This window comes from Mya arenaria, chromosome 5 (genome assembly GCF_026914265.1).
Source record: "Mya arenaria isolate MELC-2E11 chromosome 5, ASM2691426v1".
Taxonomy (NCBI): domain Eukaryota; kingdom Metazoa; phylum Mollusca; class Bivalvia; order Myida; family Myidae; genus Mya; species Mya arenaria.
In genome coordinates this window covers 76,690,744-76,707,415 of record NC_069126.1, presented here as the reverse complement: position 1 = coordinate 76,707,415, position 16,672 = coordinate 76,690,744, and the positions used below count along the sequence as shown (strand labels likewise).

Genomic DNA, 16,672 nt, shown 5'->3' with positions numbered 1-16,672 from the left:
GTTTCTACCTTAACACGATAATAGCAAATGTCCGAAAGGTCGTTAAAGGAAATAAATGAGACTGATACATAATTTGTTACCAAGTTTCACAAGAAAAAGAATGTCTCATGCTAAAGGTCATTGAAATATAAAATACAGAAACGTAACAATACCTTGTTTGAAAACACAGATACAGATAAAAGCGATCTTGAAAAAGCAAACGTATCGCACACAGGAGAATTTTGCAAAGCATTAAAGGGACTTGTTTATGTTTGATAGGGTCAGACATCGAAACAATAAATTGGAGCAAAATTTAAAAATAATGTTTCGATGCTAAAACATGATAAGAAGTTCAAAAAAAGATTGTTGATAGCTATTTAATAATGTGACAGAAAACGCTCTGTTTCGCCGAAAAGCGTTAGCAACGCTACTGAAAACTCATATATTTTAGGCTTTGTTTTACAATATTCAGTTCAAATGAATGTCCACCAGTTGATGTTTGGTGTTTATTCGTAAAAGAAAGTTTAAAAAAGACAGCCATGATTCTATATAAAGCCCCATTTTACAATTACAGTCGAAACCCGTTGGCTCGAACTCGCTTGGCTCGAATTCCTCTTTGGCTCGAACTTGATTTAGAGGACCGATTTCCTTATACTAAAGGTTAACAATCTCGCTTAGCTCGAATATTCCGACGCTCGAAGTATTTTCGCCGGTCCCTGGGAGTTCGAGCCAACGGGGTTCGACTGTACTCAATTTGAACAATTTTCAAAAATCGTTTCTACCATAAAGTCTCTGAACAAGTTCCTTTAAGCTCGTCGGATCACACTCACACTAGAGTAAACAGACGAAAGGACAGAAAACATACTTAAATTCAAAATTTAGGAGAAAATAACGAGGAACTCAAAGATGAATCTGATAGTAAACACGACCATGAAAGAGGACCCAGCGGTCTGGCCTCCAGGGCGGTAAGACTGTAGAACACTAAACACCTTCCATGGACATTTGATACCACAGTTAAATCACATTTTTGAAACATTACTCCATTATATAAAACTTGAATAGCTTTAGAGCAATTTTGTAAAGTAGTTAAAGCAAATATTTAAATTTCTATGGGTTTTCAAATATCATTTGACTAAGTCCTGTAAAGCTGGCTGCGGTAATCCGAAACCTTAATCCTCCTCAGAGCGAATTAACAAGGATTATTGTGTGAAAATTGTGAAAATAAATAGAGGACGTTTTGGATTGTTGTGCTTTTATTCTCCGCATCATTTTAGAGCGTTCATATTTAGAAAATATGGGTGGATGTTCGCGAGCACACTACTCAAGTCGAATTTATGTCCATCGGAGCACAGGTGTCCAATGAAAAGGGAGCCGTAAACGTTTGTGCGATTTTGGAACTTTAATGTGTCCTCTGACAAAAGACCGGATATCGGAATGTGAACTTCCTTTTTATGACAGCCTTAAGTTTCATACCTTTTGCAAACCATAATGATTTTATAGAATATTAAGATAATATTTCTATATTTCCATTCTCAAACCTATGGATTTTCGTTTTTTGCCACTGCTGTATGACTAGACATCTCTGTTTGTTAATGTACATTAATTTTAAAGCAACGCTTTCTTTGAAAATGCAATAACTTGAATAAGCCCCCACTTGATTCCGTCGAAAGTAAAAACTTGACAGACAGTATTGTAGTTATAATAATGTCCTAAAGATAATTGCATTATAATCGACTGTGCTAATCTCTCTACTATTTTTACAATAATTTGAATTACAATGTCGGTGGCGTATATAGCTTAACTTTTAAGTCATTAAGCTATAATGGCAATGACAAATGTCCCCTTAACTGTAGGTATTGTAGATAATCATGATGAATTATTAATGATGTCTAATTATACTTCTTTAGTGATCAAACACTAAAACGGTCGGGAAATAATGGAAAACAGCTGCATGAACACACTCTGACACCTACAAAATCAATCGGTGTCACAAAACGTAATCGAAATAACTACACCAGTTATAACAATGCCTTTAGTTGAATGTCAAGCTGTTTATGAACATTTTACGACATGGATAAGTTAGCGTAAAGCTTTATGGCAATATAGTTGCCGTCTCATCACCTGGGCACGTACACTACATTTGGAATTCGATGCATTTTTATGGTGTTGGATTGCGAGCGATGAAAAGGTACAAAAATAGCCACGTAAATCATGAACAGACGTTTAGACCGGAAGAAATGTCGCTTTGATAATACGAACTACCACCTCCACAAAACACAGTGCTCAATCCTCAACTTCCTACAAACATGATTTAATCAAACCTCGTTTCCGCAAAACACCATACGCTCGGATTGGGATGAGCGTATCCTACAAGAGCTGTCATGGACGATACTTAATATCTTTAAGCCATCGGATTGTATGGATAGTACTATCTTATTGTCCTTGGGGCTATCTGGATAGTACTATCTTATTGTCCTTGGGGCTGTCTGGATAGTACTATCTTATTGTCATTGGGGCTGTATGGATAGTACTATCTTATTGTCGTTGTGGCTGTATGGATAGTACTATCTTATTGTCATTGGGGCTGTCTGGATAGTACTATCTTATTGTCATTGGGGCTGTATGGATAGTACTATCTTATTGTCACTGTGGCTGTATGGATAGTACTATCTTATTGTCATTGGGGCTGTATGGATAGTACTATCTTATTGTCTTTGGGGCTGTCTCGATATTACTATCTTATTGTCATTGGGGCTGTATGGATAGTACTATCTTATTGTCATTGGGGCTGTATGGATAGTACTATCTTATTGTCCTTGGGGCTGTCTCGATATTACTATCTTATTGTCATTGGGGCTGTCTGGATAGTACTATCTTATTGTCATTGGGGCTGTATGGATAGTACTATCTTATTGTCATTGTGGCTGTATGGATAGTACTATCTTATTGTCATTGGGGCTGTATGGATAGTACTATCTTATTGTCCTTGGGGCTGTCTCGATATTACTATCTTATTGTCATTGGGGCTGTATGGATAGTACTATCTTATTGTCACTGTGGCTGTCTGGATAGTACTATCTTATTGTCATTGGGGCTGTATGGATAGTACTATCTTATTGTAATTGGGGCTGTCTGGATAGTACTATCTTATTGTCATTGGGGCTGTCTGGATAGTACTATCTTATTGTCATTGGGGCTGTATGGATAGTACTATCTTATTGTCATTGGGGCTGTATGGATAGTACTATCTTATTGTCATTGGGGCTGTATGGATAGTACTATCTTATTGTCATTGGGGCTGTATGGATAGTACTATCTTATTGTCATTGGGGCTGTCTGGATAGTACTATCTTATTGTCATTGTGGCTGTATGGATAGTACTATCTTATTGTCACTGTGGCTGTATGGATAGTACTATCTTATTGTCATTGTGGCTGTATGGATAGTACTATCTTATTGTCATTGTGGCTGTATGGATAGTACTATCTTATTGTCATTGTGGCTGTATGGATAGTACTATCTCATTTTCCTTGGGGCTGTCTGGATAGTTTTATCTCATTGCCTTTGGGGCTGTCTGGATAGTTTAATGTCATTGCCTTTGGGGCTGTCTGGATAGTTTTATCTCTTTGCCTTTGGGGCTGTCTGGATAGTTTTATCTCATTGCCTTTGGGGCTGTCTGGATACCCTAGGTCATTTAGGCAATGTATAGGTTGTCCTAAATTACAACCTTAACCGATCGGCGTTGTCTAGTTTATAACCCCAACTCTTAACATTTCAACGTAATTTCTAGATAAAATGCCTCGAGGAAATAACGTCTGTTCGGCAAACAGGCGACGGAAACCTGAACTCTGGTCTGTAAACGTTGCCCATACATACTTCGGTGCAGCGATTATGATGTTCACATATTAGATCATACAGTTTTATGACTGAACATCAATAATTACAATTGAAACATAAACCAACATGTTGAGGAAAGCGCTGGCTTAAAAACGGCCATGCACTTAGTCACATAGTTTGACAACTACAACAAATCATATCGACATTAGACATCTTGCATTTTAAAAACTCCTTGTTTGTTTCATCTGAGAACCGGAAACGGAGAGACATTAAATTCACCATACAAGAATGTATTGCATCACACTATCTGATTACAGAACATAAACATTCAAAAGTATAGTAAACCGACATCAAAATTAATAGTTGATGTAAACAGTCACACAAAGTCTGGACAAAGGTACCAAGGGACGTCTGATCTTCGTGCCTCGTTGCTAATGGACAAAATACGGTATTTACTCATACATGTTGTACCAAAACCATTTGTCTCCTTCGCGGACCATTGTTGGGCCTTTGACATTGGTTTAAGTAATTTCACACAGACATGAGCAATGTAATTGAATATATACAAGCTTTTCAGCAGGAATAATTCATTCGAGACGTTGAAAGAAAGAAAATAAATAATCAAACAAATTGAAATAACATGTGTGCGCAGCGGAGCAGAATTGGTTTATACGCCAGTCGAGGTCTACATAAAAGGGTGATGTTAGACATTAAACCATTAAAATAATTGTCGGTTAATGCAGACTCCCATTTGTGGAGTTATAAATTGATTTAGTACTGTTACTCTGCGCATGTGTGAATAAAGCATGTCTACATGAAATAAAAGTTAGGTTTACCAAACGAAACACTGCTGCATAGCTATGTTTACAATCTCAGATGATTATAAAACGGTAATGAGTCACGTCGAAAACATCACTGCACAATAACAACATCGACGACGACAACAACAACAACATCAAAGTTAAACGGGAAACACACAGCTCGTAAGCAGAACCTAGCAAGGTTTTTGTTTTTGTGGCAAAATATATCTTTATTCATTCGTCAAGAGGTATTTCCCATACATTGTATGTGTGAAAAATGACACATATGAAATACCACAACTATTCACCGGTATCAAGTAATACATCAATCAATAGGAAGGCAGTTCAAACAATGTGAGCGAGGATTTCACAAACAATGGCCCGGAACCCCAGCTGGAAGCAACTCATGTCTTCATTACATGAGATAACGGATGGAATACACAGCCACAATGGTCATTACCGGTCCGTTCCCTGCTGGTTTGGAGATGCCGTTCATGTTGACAACTATGCAATTTCACTTATTTCTGCTCTTTCAGTATTAGATAAACATTTATTTAAGGCTGGAAAACTGTGAGTGCGTGGTTGTTATCATTAATATACTATTACTAGTCTGTTTTCACATTTGAGACATAAAAAAAACACCTTGCCCCCCTGGTGCCGCTTTGTCAGAAACCTGTGCAAGTCTTAAGAAGACATGCAACGCATATTCGATCTACCATGGTTGCACACTAGGAAAATAGATCTAAAATGCTACCATTGAGGGTTTTTCTATTTCCCCATACTTGAGATATTTGGAGACAAACATTTGCCATTTAAAGTATAAATAACAGCAATATAAAACTGCTACGTTTCCCGGTCGGGAGCAACTGATTCCTTGCTCGGTGTGTTTTTCACACGACTTGGAAGTCAGTACCTCCAAATCAGGAAACATACCGAAAAAGTATCAATATCGCATGAATGGCGAAATTTAAAAACAAATCGGCAACAAAGCGTAATTTCTCCACTGTTAAAGCTGCACTCTCACAGATAGTCAGTTTTGACTGTTTTTAAATTACTTGTCTCAGAATCGGCTGATTTGGGCACCAATGCCTTCAACATAGTCATATTAAATTACTCACAATAGAACAGATATCAATTGTTTGGTAAACAGGCGAAATTTTCAATTTTTTTTCTTTAAGCGTAAGTAACGCTTTTAACCATAAAACATCAGCATTTCGAACGTCAATATGGTAAACAGCGATCTTTTGTCGGCAGTCTTATATCACAAGTTTCCAGATATTTACGCAAAAATTGACTCATTAAAAGACAAAAATACTAAAAAAAGTTGTCAAAACGATTAATCTGTAAGAGTGCAGTTTTGAAGGGCGTGAAAGGGTATTAACATACGACTTCCAATGATTGTTCTGTCTGAAATGAAACCATAACCCGGCGACAGGTTTTATTAAAACACAGGACCTAAAACATTACATAAAATATAAAAAGTTGTTTACCTTAAAATGAATTGTTGCACAAAAAATAACAAATGCGCTAATACCTTATCACAGTGCGAGTAACCAGGACCCAAGATCGGCCATCAAAATCAATCATCACTCCTGGGCCGTCCAGGACCCAAGATAATAGGCCATATATCACCCATATAGCCCATTGAAAGTGTGAAGTTTTCGTGTTTTAAACTGGGCTTTAGTGTTTGTATTACCCGTAAAACAAAGACAGGAGCCCAGTGGTCAAGTGTAGACATCATTCTTTCGAAATTAGAAATCGTAAATAGTTCAATATTTTGGACTAGCTTATTGAATGCAAACGTATTCAAAGAAGAATACATAGATTACTTTTTTTCAACCACATAAATTATGTGATTTGGGAAACTTGGCAAAATCACGCCAAATCATTACACAATACATCATTTTAATGTCTCTTTTACATGACTTTAACTGAGTAAAGGCGTGCTTTCACGTTTGGGAAAATTGTCAAACTTTGGGAAAATTGGCAAAATCAGGCCAAATCAACACATCACTTGTATTGTTTAACTGTGTAAAAACTAACACATGGTGTAGTTTTAAGAAATTCACATTGTTTTTTCTTAACCACAGGGCATGGTTCAATACATTCGGATTTGGGGGACATTTATTTATAGTGGGAACAGCCCTTTAAAGGGACTAGACACCAGATGATACAATTGCAAGAAAAACAACAAAGAAAAATGATATCGTTCTGTACAACACATTGAACATTACTAACTGATGTATCACATCGCTTAAGACACAAGTATCTTTCGTATTAAAAGTTAATGAGTTTGTCTACCACGTAAATCCAAGTTCATTTCATATTCAATGGTCGGTGTATGTATCTGTACTGATCAAGTTACTTTCTCATGCTAAATATACTCACTATAAACTAGGAAATTCTATTTTTAAACCGGTAAAGCCAGATGAGACAGCCACAAAATGTACTATTAATCATGTAAAATGGTGTGCTGTCGGCCTCCTACTAGCTCATAATGACAAATCTAGTCTTGTTTTGTGGAAATAACGTATTTGCCGAATTTGGGACCAACTGGTGCCTAGCCCCTTTAAAGGCAGACCATTTCCACAAAGAATCGCTTGGATACTATTAATTTCAAAATAAAAATTAAGTTGTCAGAAGAACATGGCAAATAAGTTTCGAATTCCGGTATAAGGAAATTAAAGCTTCATTTTACCCACCATAAAACTGTCACGAATACATTCTCCAACCTCGTTTACACGAATTATTTATTACGGCTCATGTTATTGGATCAAACTAGTAAAAACGGTAGCAATATGCACTTTTTGAATTAAATGTGTGTAAGCATTACAGAATAAATATACATATTCAAAATGAAATGATCTTCAGTTTGAATTCAGAAAAAGAAAATAACAAAAGAACCTGATTTGAACACAACCATGAACTTTAAATATCTTGAACTTGGAAAATTTGTGCAACATTAAGGAGTGGCGGTTCAAGTAGTTTAAAAACATTTTCTTAACATTTTTTTTCGACTTACAAGTTTTCTCACATGTTTTTGGTGAATATATTGCACCTTTGACAGCCCAAAAATGCAAAGAATCTCGATTAAAGCATCGTGGTAAAATTAGGAAAAAAACCCTCAAAATTAAAGTCCTTGGTTCTGCCATTGATAACATGTCTGAATATGGCTAAAAGTCACAAAGTGCGAACATCTATTTGTGAGCACCGCTATTCAATCGCAAAGAGAGTGATTGATACAGTCGTCAATGCCCTGAAAGGCCCTGTGAGTATTACCAATCTAAGAGCTCCGTCGTGGTCGGTCCATGGTCCTCATTGAAACTACGAGGGATCTTAAAGGGACTAGGTCACAAAATTGATAACGGCGAAGATCATTTTTTAAATTTGGTTGAGACTGAGTTGGGTTTCTTACTTTTATGAACAAACTCCAAACAACAACTGGCACATACTCAATTGATCAGAATTTTGTGAATCTATAAGCCTAAAATCAGTCATTTTCGCAATGGCGTTACTAACACTATTCAGCAACGAGAGCATGTATCATTTTTCAACAAATCATAATCAATAGTGCTCATTTTTGAATGATTGGTGATGTTTTTTCTAACTGAGAGAAGCATTTTGTTCATATTTTACACAAACTGATTGTGTTCGATGTCTGGCCCAATCAGGCTTAAACGAGTCCCTTTAAATTCAAATACATGAGGACATAATGAAAACTGGGAACAGCGGTAATGCCTATGGACCACAGGGGTTAGGGCATCGTTTGAATGATAATCCGGGATCACTTAGTTCATAGACTTCAGAAGAAAGACATCAGAACAAGGTCCAAGTATTGGCAGCATATGTGCCCTGTGAGACTTAATTAATATCATCATGTTGATACCTTGTAAGTTGATATACTGAATATTCACCGGAGTTCACTCTTTCAATACAAATATCCCCATCTGGCTAATGCTGAAATATTTGATTCAATAAAAGAAATACCAAGCTGAAATATGTCTGACCTTTCTTCAAGTTTATTGATTTGTCGTTATTTTTATTTATATGTTCATCACATTATGCGTTTTCAAATCCATTTTAGCACATACGAGAATTAGGCTTTAACTTATATGAGTGTTTTATTCCCTTTCCGATAGCGATATTGCCTAATAAAACACGAAAGCTCGTGTTGACAATGTATTTAATGTCACCATTATGCACATTTATTCAGTGCAACTTATTTGATTACGAAATACATTGAAAATGAATATAATACAACACAGCGTAAGCAATCCAACATTAAACGCAGTGAGGAACCGTATTCATAATGCGGCTGAGGCAAATAAAGAGTTTTACTAACTGGAAAAGTGCATATTTTAGTAGAATTTAAAGAAAACAAACAGCGTATCTACACCAACAATATGGAAATGGGCAAAACATCATTTCAATATGATGTATAAGAATAAATGTATATAAATTACAGGAACTAGAAATAATATTTGTCAAACATTCGGATATGTTCACTAAGTTGAAAATTCGAACTAAGATGCGTTGTGAATGCAGACACGTATTAAACAAAAAAAACTTAAAGGGTCGAATTTATATTTTGTCCAATTGGCCGGCAGTATTTATCAAATTCTCTTGACATTAACTTTGGTTAATCAGCAGTTTGTCGTTTTTATATATATTTTAGGTGAATTGGTAGGTTAAAACATAGGCTAGGCCATTAAAGAAAACACAATTTAGACCACTAAGCTGATTAAAGGGTTGTTAGTATGAAATTACCATAAAGTATAATATATTCACACTAACAGCCTTTAACCATTATTTAGCATTGAACACAATACGAGCTGAATGAAACATTTTGCTTCACATGTTTGCTTGATTCAGCGGAAAAATGATACACAAGGTATATAAAAGATACAGACTTTGAATATGAAAATGTATATGAACGAAAACGTTTAATGTTCTGTCTTGTCTGCAAGCAAATAAGATTTCAGTTAATATTGCCAATTTAATTTCCCCATATTTATATTCATCTTACCTGTTTTGAGGTCCACGTTGTCTAGATTGTAAAAGAGATCTTGAACAACGCCATCCCAGTCTGTGGACGTTTTGTCCTGACTCTGAGGCTTCGAAGACGTTTTGTCTAAATACGACGATTCGTGACGTATTAAGTCCGGATCTGAATTGGGCGGTTCTGTATCCGTATTCGAAACAACACTTAATTCTGGAGCAAAATCTTTAAACTCTGACATGTCCTGCCCTTTGTTTGTCCCGGGACGCATAACAAAAGCACTTACATTGTTAATTGTCGCGAACATGTCTTCTTGGTCTTCAAACGCGTCAAGGGAAACATTCTGGGAAAGAGCACTATTTGACAATGTTTTCCAGTCATCCTGATGGCTCAACTGAAGTTCATTTTGAGAAAATCGCAAGTTGTCTAGTGACTTTGATAGTTCCTTTGCCGGCACTATGGAAACATCCCGACCACTGTGTACACTCCTGTCAGTGTTTTCAGAATATATTTTACCCTGAGAATTCTTAATACTGAATTCTTTGCTATTGTTCATATGTTTTAGAATAGGCACTTTAGGTTTATCCGGAAGAAGTTTAGACGGACTATGCAAGACGTCAAAGTGTCTATTGTTCTCAGCCCAACGTGCCACATTTGCTGAACTATTTTTCCGAGATTCGAAGTGTTCATGAATCTCCGCCTTAATCGTTACTTTTTGATCATTCCTATTTACGTTTTCCACACTTTTGCTTGAAGCTGGTGACTTCGAAATAGGGGGTCTTACTTGTCTGTGACCACTGGATTCGTTGTCAGAGTAAACTTGAGTATTTTCTATATTAGCTTGTTGACCTTCACCTTGGTATGCTGGATTGATGTGATAGTTCTGTTCACTTCTGGGGCTATGAACACGGCTGGAAATGACCCTGGCTCTCTCATACTGATGAAGAACTTCGGTATCTGAGCTTACAACGCTCTCGTCATAGAAACCTACATGTTTACTGGGAGGGTGTTTCACAGGTGTGTTTTGCATGGTCGAATCTCCAGCTGACACGTTGGAATTGTTTTGTCTATGTCTTGCCTGTGATGGATTTCTGGATTTTCTTCGTCGATGTGATAACAATAAGGATTCAATATAATTGCCCTGCTCATTTTGGAGGCCGGTGTTGTTCCTTTCATTGTCACGCGCACGTCCAATGACATGTGTACGTTCAGTGTCAATTGTTCGATTATCATCTTCACTGTAGAAATGATTACATCGCCGTGACAAATCACTCGATGACTTCGAGTATCTTGTAGTCGACCTATCACCACAAAACCCCGGTTTTTCGGTACTTCTACTTCTGAAGGAGCTACTTGGCTGAATAGAATCACCTTCATTCTGACGAGACTCTTCAGAAAACAGGTTTTCACGAGGACTTGGTTTCCCGCTTGGCTCAAAATTTGCCATTCTCTGTCTGACATTGTTACCCCATGAGCCCCGTCGTTGGTACCCGGCCTCGGTTCCATCTTGGTGTTGTTTCCCAGCATGGGACCCCGACTCAAACTGGGAACCACGACCGCCAGTGTTGCGTGTAACATCCGGGGACCCAACTGGCTCGCGATGCCCGTTACTGGTGAAGCAAGCGGCTGTGTGGGTGGTACAGAAACACGCCGGGGGGCCTGGGTCCGTCACCACGGGGCGAGCATGGTACATTATCACCGGAAGTCGGCGAAATCGCGGTGAATCGGAGTATCCTTATCCATATGAAATATCCATGATATGATAATATCTATTTTATAAATGTCAGTTTCCACATCAGCTTATTACAGTTTCACATGCTTAACTCACTCAGTAAGTATTGATCACCTCAAGCACGCAGTTGTATTCCGGCTGTATTCCATTTTATTCACCTGAATGAAGTTAATCCATACAGCGAGGGGATCATCGCAAGAAAACAAATGAAGGCTGTCCTTTCAGACGGATACATTAGATTTCTCGAAAGAGACTTATTTAAATTTCTATTTGCATTAGCTTATCGTTATCGCCTGTCATTTTCTTCATTATCGATTAAAACTCATTGCACAATACATTCATGACAATTTATTACGATAAGCCCAATAACCACAATATCATGAATCAGATAACGCGCATGTTTCATATACAACCATTTTCTCAAATGATATTATTCAACTTTCAAACTAGCATTTATAATACATCGAGGTAATTAAATCCATCCAACTTCATATCCCGGTAGTGAATAAAGAAAGCTCAAAGCGCAGGCTACACTGCATTATACAACTGTTTAAACAGCACTTAAGCTTATAATTTCTACATGTATCAGATCTGAAATTGTTCCCTATTCTTTCACCTGTCATGAAACACCTTTAAGTCAATAAAGAAGCTTGCAAAGGAAGGGTACCGCGTGCAGTATTACATATCGGTGAATGGCGTAGAAAAATATGAGATGGGATTTTTATTAAATGATGGGAAGACGAATGCTTTGGCGTATAAAAAGACCTTACGAAATGAAAGACGGGTAATAAGCCACGGTTGCTTGGTCACATATAGCGGAATTAGCCAGTTTAAAGATGCTTAAATAAGTTAAGAGAGTATTAACATAGTCTGTACATAATCCGCCTTTATATGTGGAGATTGCTGAAGCTTCGATGGAGATCACATTGCGTTACTTTACATCGTTAGATACGAATAAAACACGCTGGGATGATATGAAGATACTTAGATATGAGCTTATAAGTAACACTATATATATGAGATAGCACAACGAAAATCAAACTTATTCATTAGCCATCTCGAGAGGTAAATGCGAGGCCTAGCCTTGGACATAGAATCCTTCTATCAATGATCCATAATGATGCACACCACACCATTTCATCAAAATGACAAAAAGTCACCGTTTCTGAAATCAAACAATACGTTGTTTGTACTGCTTTACATGACTTACATACGTGACTAAGCTTAATAAATCCAGATCGGCAGGTTTACAACTACTGACTCGAACCTAATGCTGCCCGTTTCCTATTTCAGCATGATAATACTTCTGTTTTAATGACCTTGTCCCTAATGGAGTACCATCTGGCTAAAAGCGAACAGAAAGACACAAAAATATAGTGTCAGCTCGAAACTTCAAGCAACAACTCTATTTTAACGCTATGGCTGGAAGTACAACTACAGTTGAATATTCAATAAAGGAGTTAAAAAATTAAAGAAATACGCCCAAAATGCACCATTTCGGACTAGAAATCGTTAAAATTGTCTTGGAGGAAAACCCAAAAAACCCTGCCAACATTTAAAACAAAGTTAATTTCGGTTCAGAGGGATGGGCGCGTTTCAAAACGTTACGCCCCCTCTTATGTGGAATCCTGGATCCGCCCCTGATATGTATATAAAAAGCTGTAGCTGAAATCCTCAGGTGTGGCTATAGATAAAATACATTTCAACAACGTTATCGTTACATATAGCTATAAAATACAACAGCGTGTCATAATTACACACAACTACTTTTGGCGCCTCAAGTATAGCAACAGCTGTTTTTAATGATCTAGTGGTAATGCACTTGACTGTCTATCCAGAGCTCGCAGGTTCGATTCCCCGCCGCACCACTAACAATACTCGTAGTATTCCGGGAGGGACGTTAAATGAGGGCCCCATGTGACAGGGGCACGTTTAAGAACAAGGGCAGCTCTAAATAGGGTTACATTATGTCTGTGCACTATGTTCCAAATACCTAAAATGACTAACAATCTTATCGAAGCACTCGCCAAAAAGGCCTGGCCCGAGTGCGAGTATAAATAAGCTTACACGCTCCAGTTGTATTGGTCACCGTTGCCATTTGGAGACTGAGTCACGTGATACGCCCTAGTCCCGTGCGTGGCCATCATTGGTGTTAGTTCAAGTGTCGTACACAGGTGCAAGTAAATAATCGTCTGCAACGAATGCCTCATTCGGACAAATTGCTCCTATCTGTTTGGGTAGCTTCTACTAGATTCTATAACGGGAAAGTTAAGCGAAAATTTCACCGAAAAATAACATTTGACGTTTCATAACATAACTTTCAGTGGGAAAATGGCAAAACAAATCCTGTGTGTTATTTCATTATAAACCCGATTTAAAGCTTTGTTTAATGAAGTATAAAGGCATGTCACTTATCAGACAACGGTCACCTGCGTTGTGAACGTCATTACTCGAGAATTATTTAACCCTCGACTGCAGAAATCTCTCCCCACGGCTGTTATAATGAGTACAGTGTCATATATGTTCATTAAATATTTACCACGCGGCTTTGAACTCCGGCATCCGGCACACGACCGTGTTGTATGTAGCTTTATAACGTCCTTAAAGAGTCACGTCCGGCGGGGAAAGGTGGCTATAAAGTTGACTATTTTGACATTTGCAAATAGTGGATTTAATACATGGATGTTCGTAATCTCTTCAATTCTCACGCAGCGAAATGCAGCAATTTTTACCCATGTTCTAAACGAACACCGAGTAATAGGATTGAGGTTGTCATTGTGCGGGCGAGTAATAAGAATGAGGTGGTCATTGTGCGGGCGAGTTATAAGAATGAGGTTGTCATTGTGCGGGCGAGTTATAAGAATGAGGTGGTCATTGTGCGGGCGAGTAATACGAATGAGGTTGTCATTGTGCGGGCGAGTTATAAGAATGAGGTTGTCATTGTACGGGCGAGTAATAAGAATGAGGTTGTCATTGCGCGGGCGAGTAATAAGAATGAGGTTGTCATTGTACGGGCGAGTAATAAGAATGAGGTTGTCATTGCGCGGGCGAGTAATAAGAATGAGGTTGTCATTGCGCGGGCGAGTAATAAGAATGAGAGTTGTCATTGCGCGGGCGAGTTAACTTATAAGAATGAGGTTGTCATTGCGCGGGCGAGTAATAAGAATGAGGTTGTCATTGCGCGGGCGAGTAATAAGAAAGAGGTTGTCATTGCACGGGCGAGTAATAAGAATGAGGTTGTCATTGCGCGGGCGAGTTATAAGAATGAGGTTGTCATTGTACGGGCGAGTTATAAGAATGAGGTTGTCATTGCGCGGGCGAGTTATAAGAATGAGGTTGTCATTGTACGGGCGAGTAATAAGAATGAGGTTGTCATTGCGCGGGCGAGTTATAAGAATGAGGTTGTCATTGCGCGGGCGAGTAATAAGAATGAGGTTGTCATTGCGCGGGCGAGTAATAAGAATGAGGTTGTCATTGCGCGGGCGAGTTATAAGAATGAGGTTGTCATTGCGCGGGCGAGTTATAAGAATGAGGTTGTCATTGCGCGGGCGATGTCATTGCGCGGGCGAGTAATAAGAATGAGGTTGTCATTGCGCGGGCGAGTAATAAGAATGAGGTTGTCATTGCGCGGGCGAGTAATAAGAATGAGGTTGTCATTGCGCGGGCGAGTAATAAGAATAAGGTTGTCATTGCGCGGGCGTTTCCGCTAAATAGCATGATATAATAATGAAACTTGGTAGGTAGTAAGCTCACGCGGAAACGAGCCTTGGAGTTGCATTTGGTCTATGTAGGTCAAGGTCACTGTAATAAAAAATAGAACGGTTCTCGTTCATCAACTTTAATAAGGAATACTATTTAGTGATGAAACTTGGCACTAGTAATGACTATGGGGGTTTCATTTGGTATTTGTGAGGTCAGGGACAGGTTCCAGTGCTCAATGAACTAAGTTAAGATTAACAATAATGAAGAACGTTTTTGTGTATACAGAAAATGTAGAGATGTACGAAAGGTGTTCATTGGGGGAATTGAGTTATGCCGAAATAGAAAACTGGTAAAATGAAGGTTGCAGAAACTGATGCCTATAACAAATGTCTTGTATTTGGACACAAAAAATAATTGTGAAAAAATCTGATAGCCACCATCAAACAAGAGGCCCAAAAGGGCCTATGCTCTACTGGCATGGCTTTTGTGGTCATCTCAATCCAGAGCATGTATGTATGGGTAAAAGGCACGGACATAGTTTATGTTTTGTGTTTGGTTTACCTGAAAACGTAGCACGTTCAACATCTGAGCCCATTAAGTATTGTAAGCAGATTAGTTGCATGAACTATTTTAATATGTGCCAAGTAAAAGTCATCTGACCAAAAAAAATGCTTTCAAAACTGTACTCATAGTAAAAACTTCTGTAGTTTTAAAAGTTAAAAAAAGTTGGTCAAAAGATCAATGTCAAGGGCATCCTAGGACAACATTGATCAATTTGAACAAACATTCACAATCAATTGTGCTGAGATGGATGCACAAACACACAAAAAGATTTTCAAACCTTTCCAGATTTATGTTTACCAAATCTGTGAACCCTGGGTGTGGCCAGTAATGACACCAGGTGCATAACTTAAACATTCACAACCAATTTTGTTAAGATGAATGCACAAACTACAGAACTTAAAGCTAAAAAATGGCCTTTGGGCTTTCAACAAGAACAAGGCAGAGTAATTCACAAAATCACTTGCAGAAGCAAAAAGCCAATTGTCTCTCAAAATCCTAGACTTGCAAATTGTCTCCCTTAACTCTAGACTTGAATTTACATGTACATGTAAACTTGGCTAAAAATAGAATTCGCTCATGCAGACCTGGCTAAAAATAGAAAGCATTTCTTTAAAACTTTCATGGCCCATAATCTAGGCATTCATGGGCGGATCTGGCTGGTTTTCGAAAGGAACCGAGCTCTAATGCATATCTAGATACTGTACAAGTTTCATTGAGATACAATCAAAACTGAAGACTGTATCGTGTTCACAACCAATTGTTTACACAATAGCATTTTTTAATACTATCAAGGGCCATAATCTAGGCATGCATGGGCGGATCTGGCCGGTTTTCGAAAGGAACCGAGCTCTATTGGATATCTAGATACTGTACAAGTTTCATTGAGATACAATCAAAACTGAAGACTGTATCGTGTTCACAACCAATTGTTTACACAATAGCATTTTTTTATGCTATCAAGGGCCATAATCTAGGCATGCATGGGCGGATCTGGCTAGTTTTCGAAAGGAACCGAGCTCTATTGGATATCTAGATACTGTACAAGTTTATTGAGATACA

The 16,672-nt window shown here is 38.1% G+C and overlaps 1 protein-coding gene across 1 annotated transcript in view; it reads right to left on the bottom strand.

Annotated features, from left to right (window-relative positions):
- Positions 1-11,967, bottom strand: part of LOC128234946 (uncharacterized) — a 31,128-nt gene extending 19,161 nt beyond the window's left edge. Inside the window, exon 1 of the mRNA XM_052949597.1 lies at positions 9,643-11,967. Coding sequence (XP_052805557.1) covers positions 9,643-11,308 — 1,666 coding nt within the window. The 5' untranslated portion in view covers positions 11,309-11,967. The remainder of the gene's footprint in view (positions 1-9,642) is intronic.
- Positions 11,968-16,672: the final 4,705 nt, after the last annotated feature.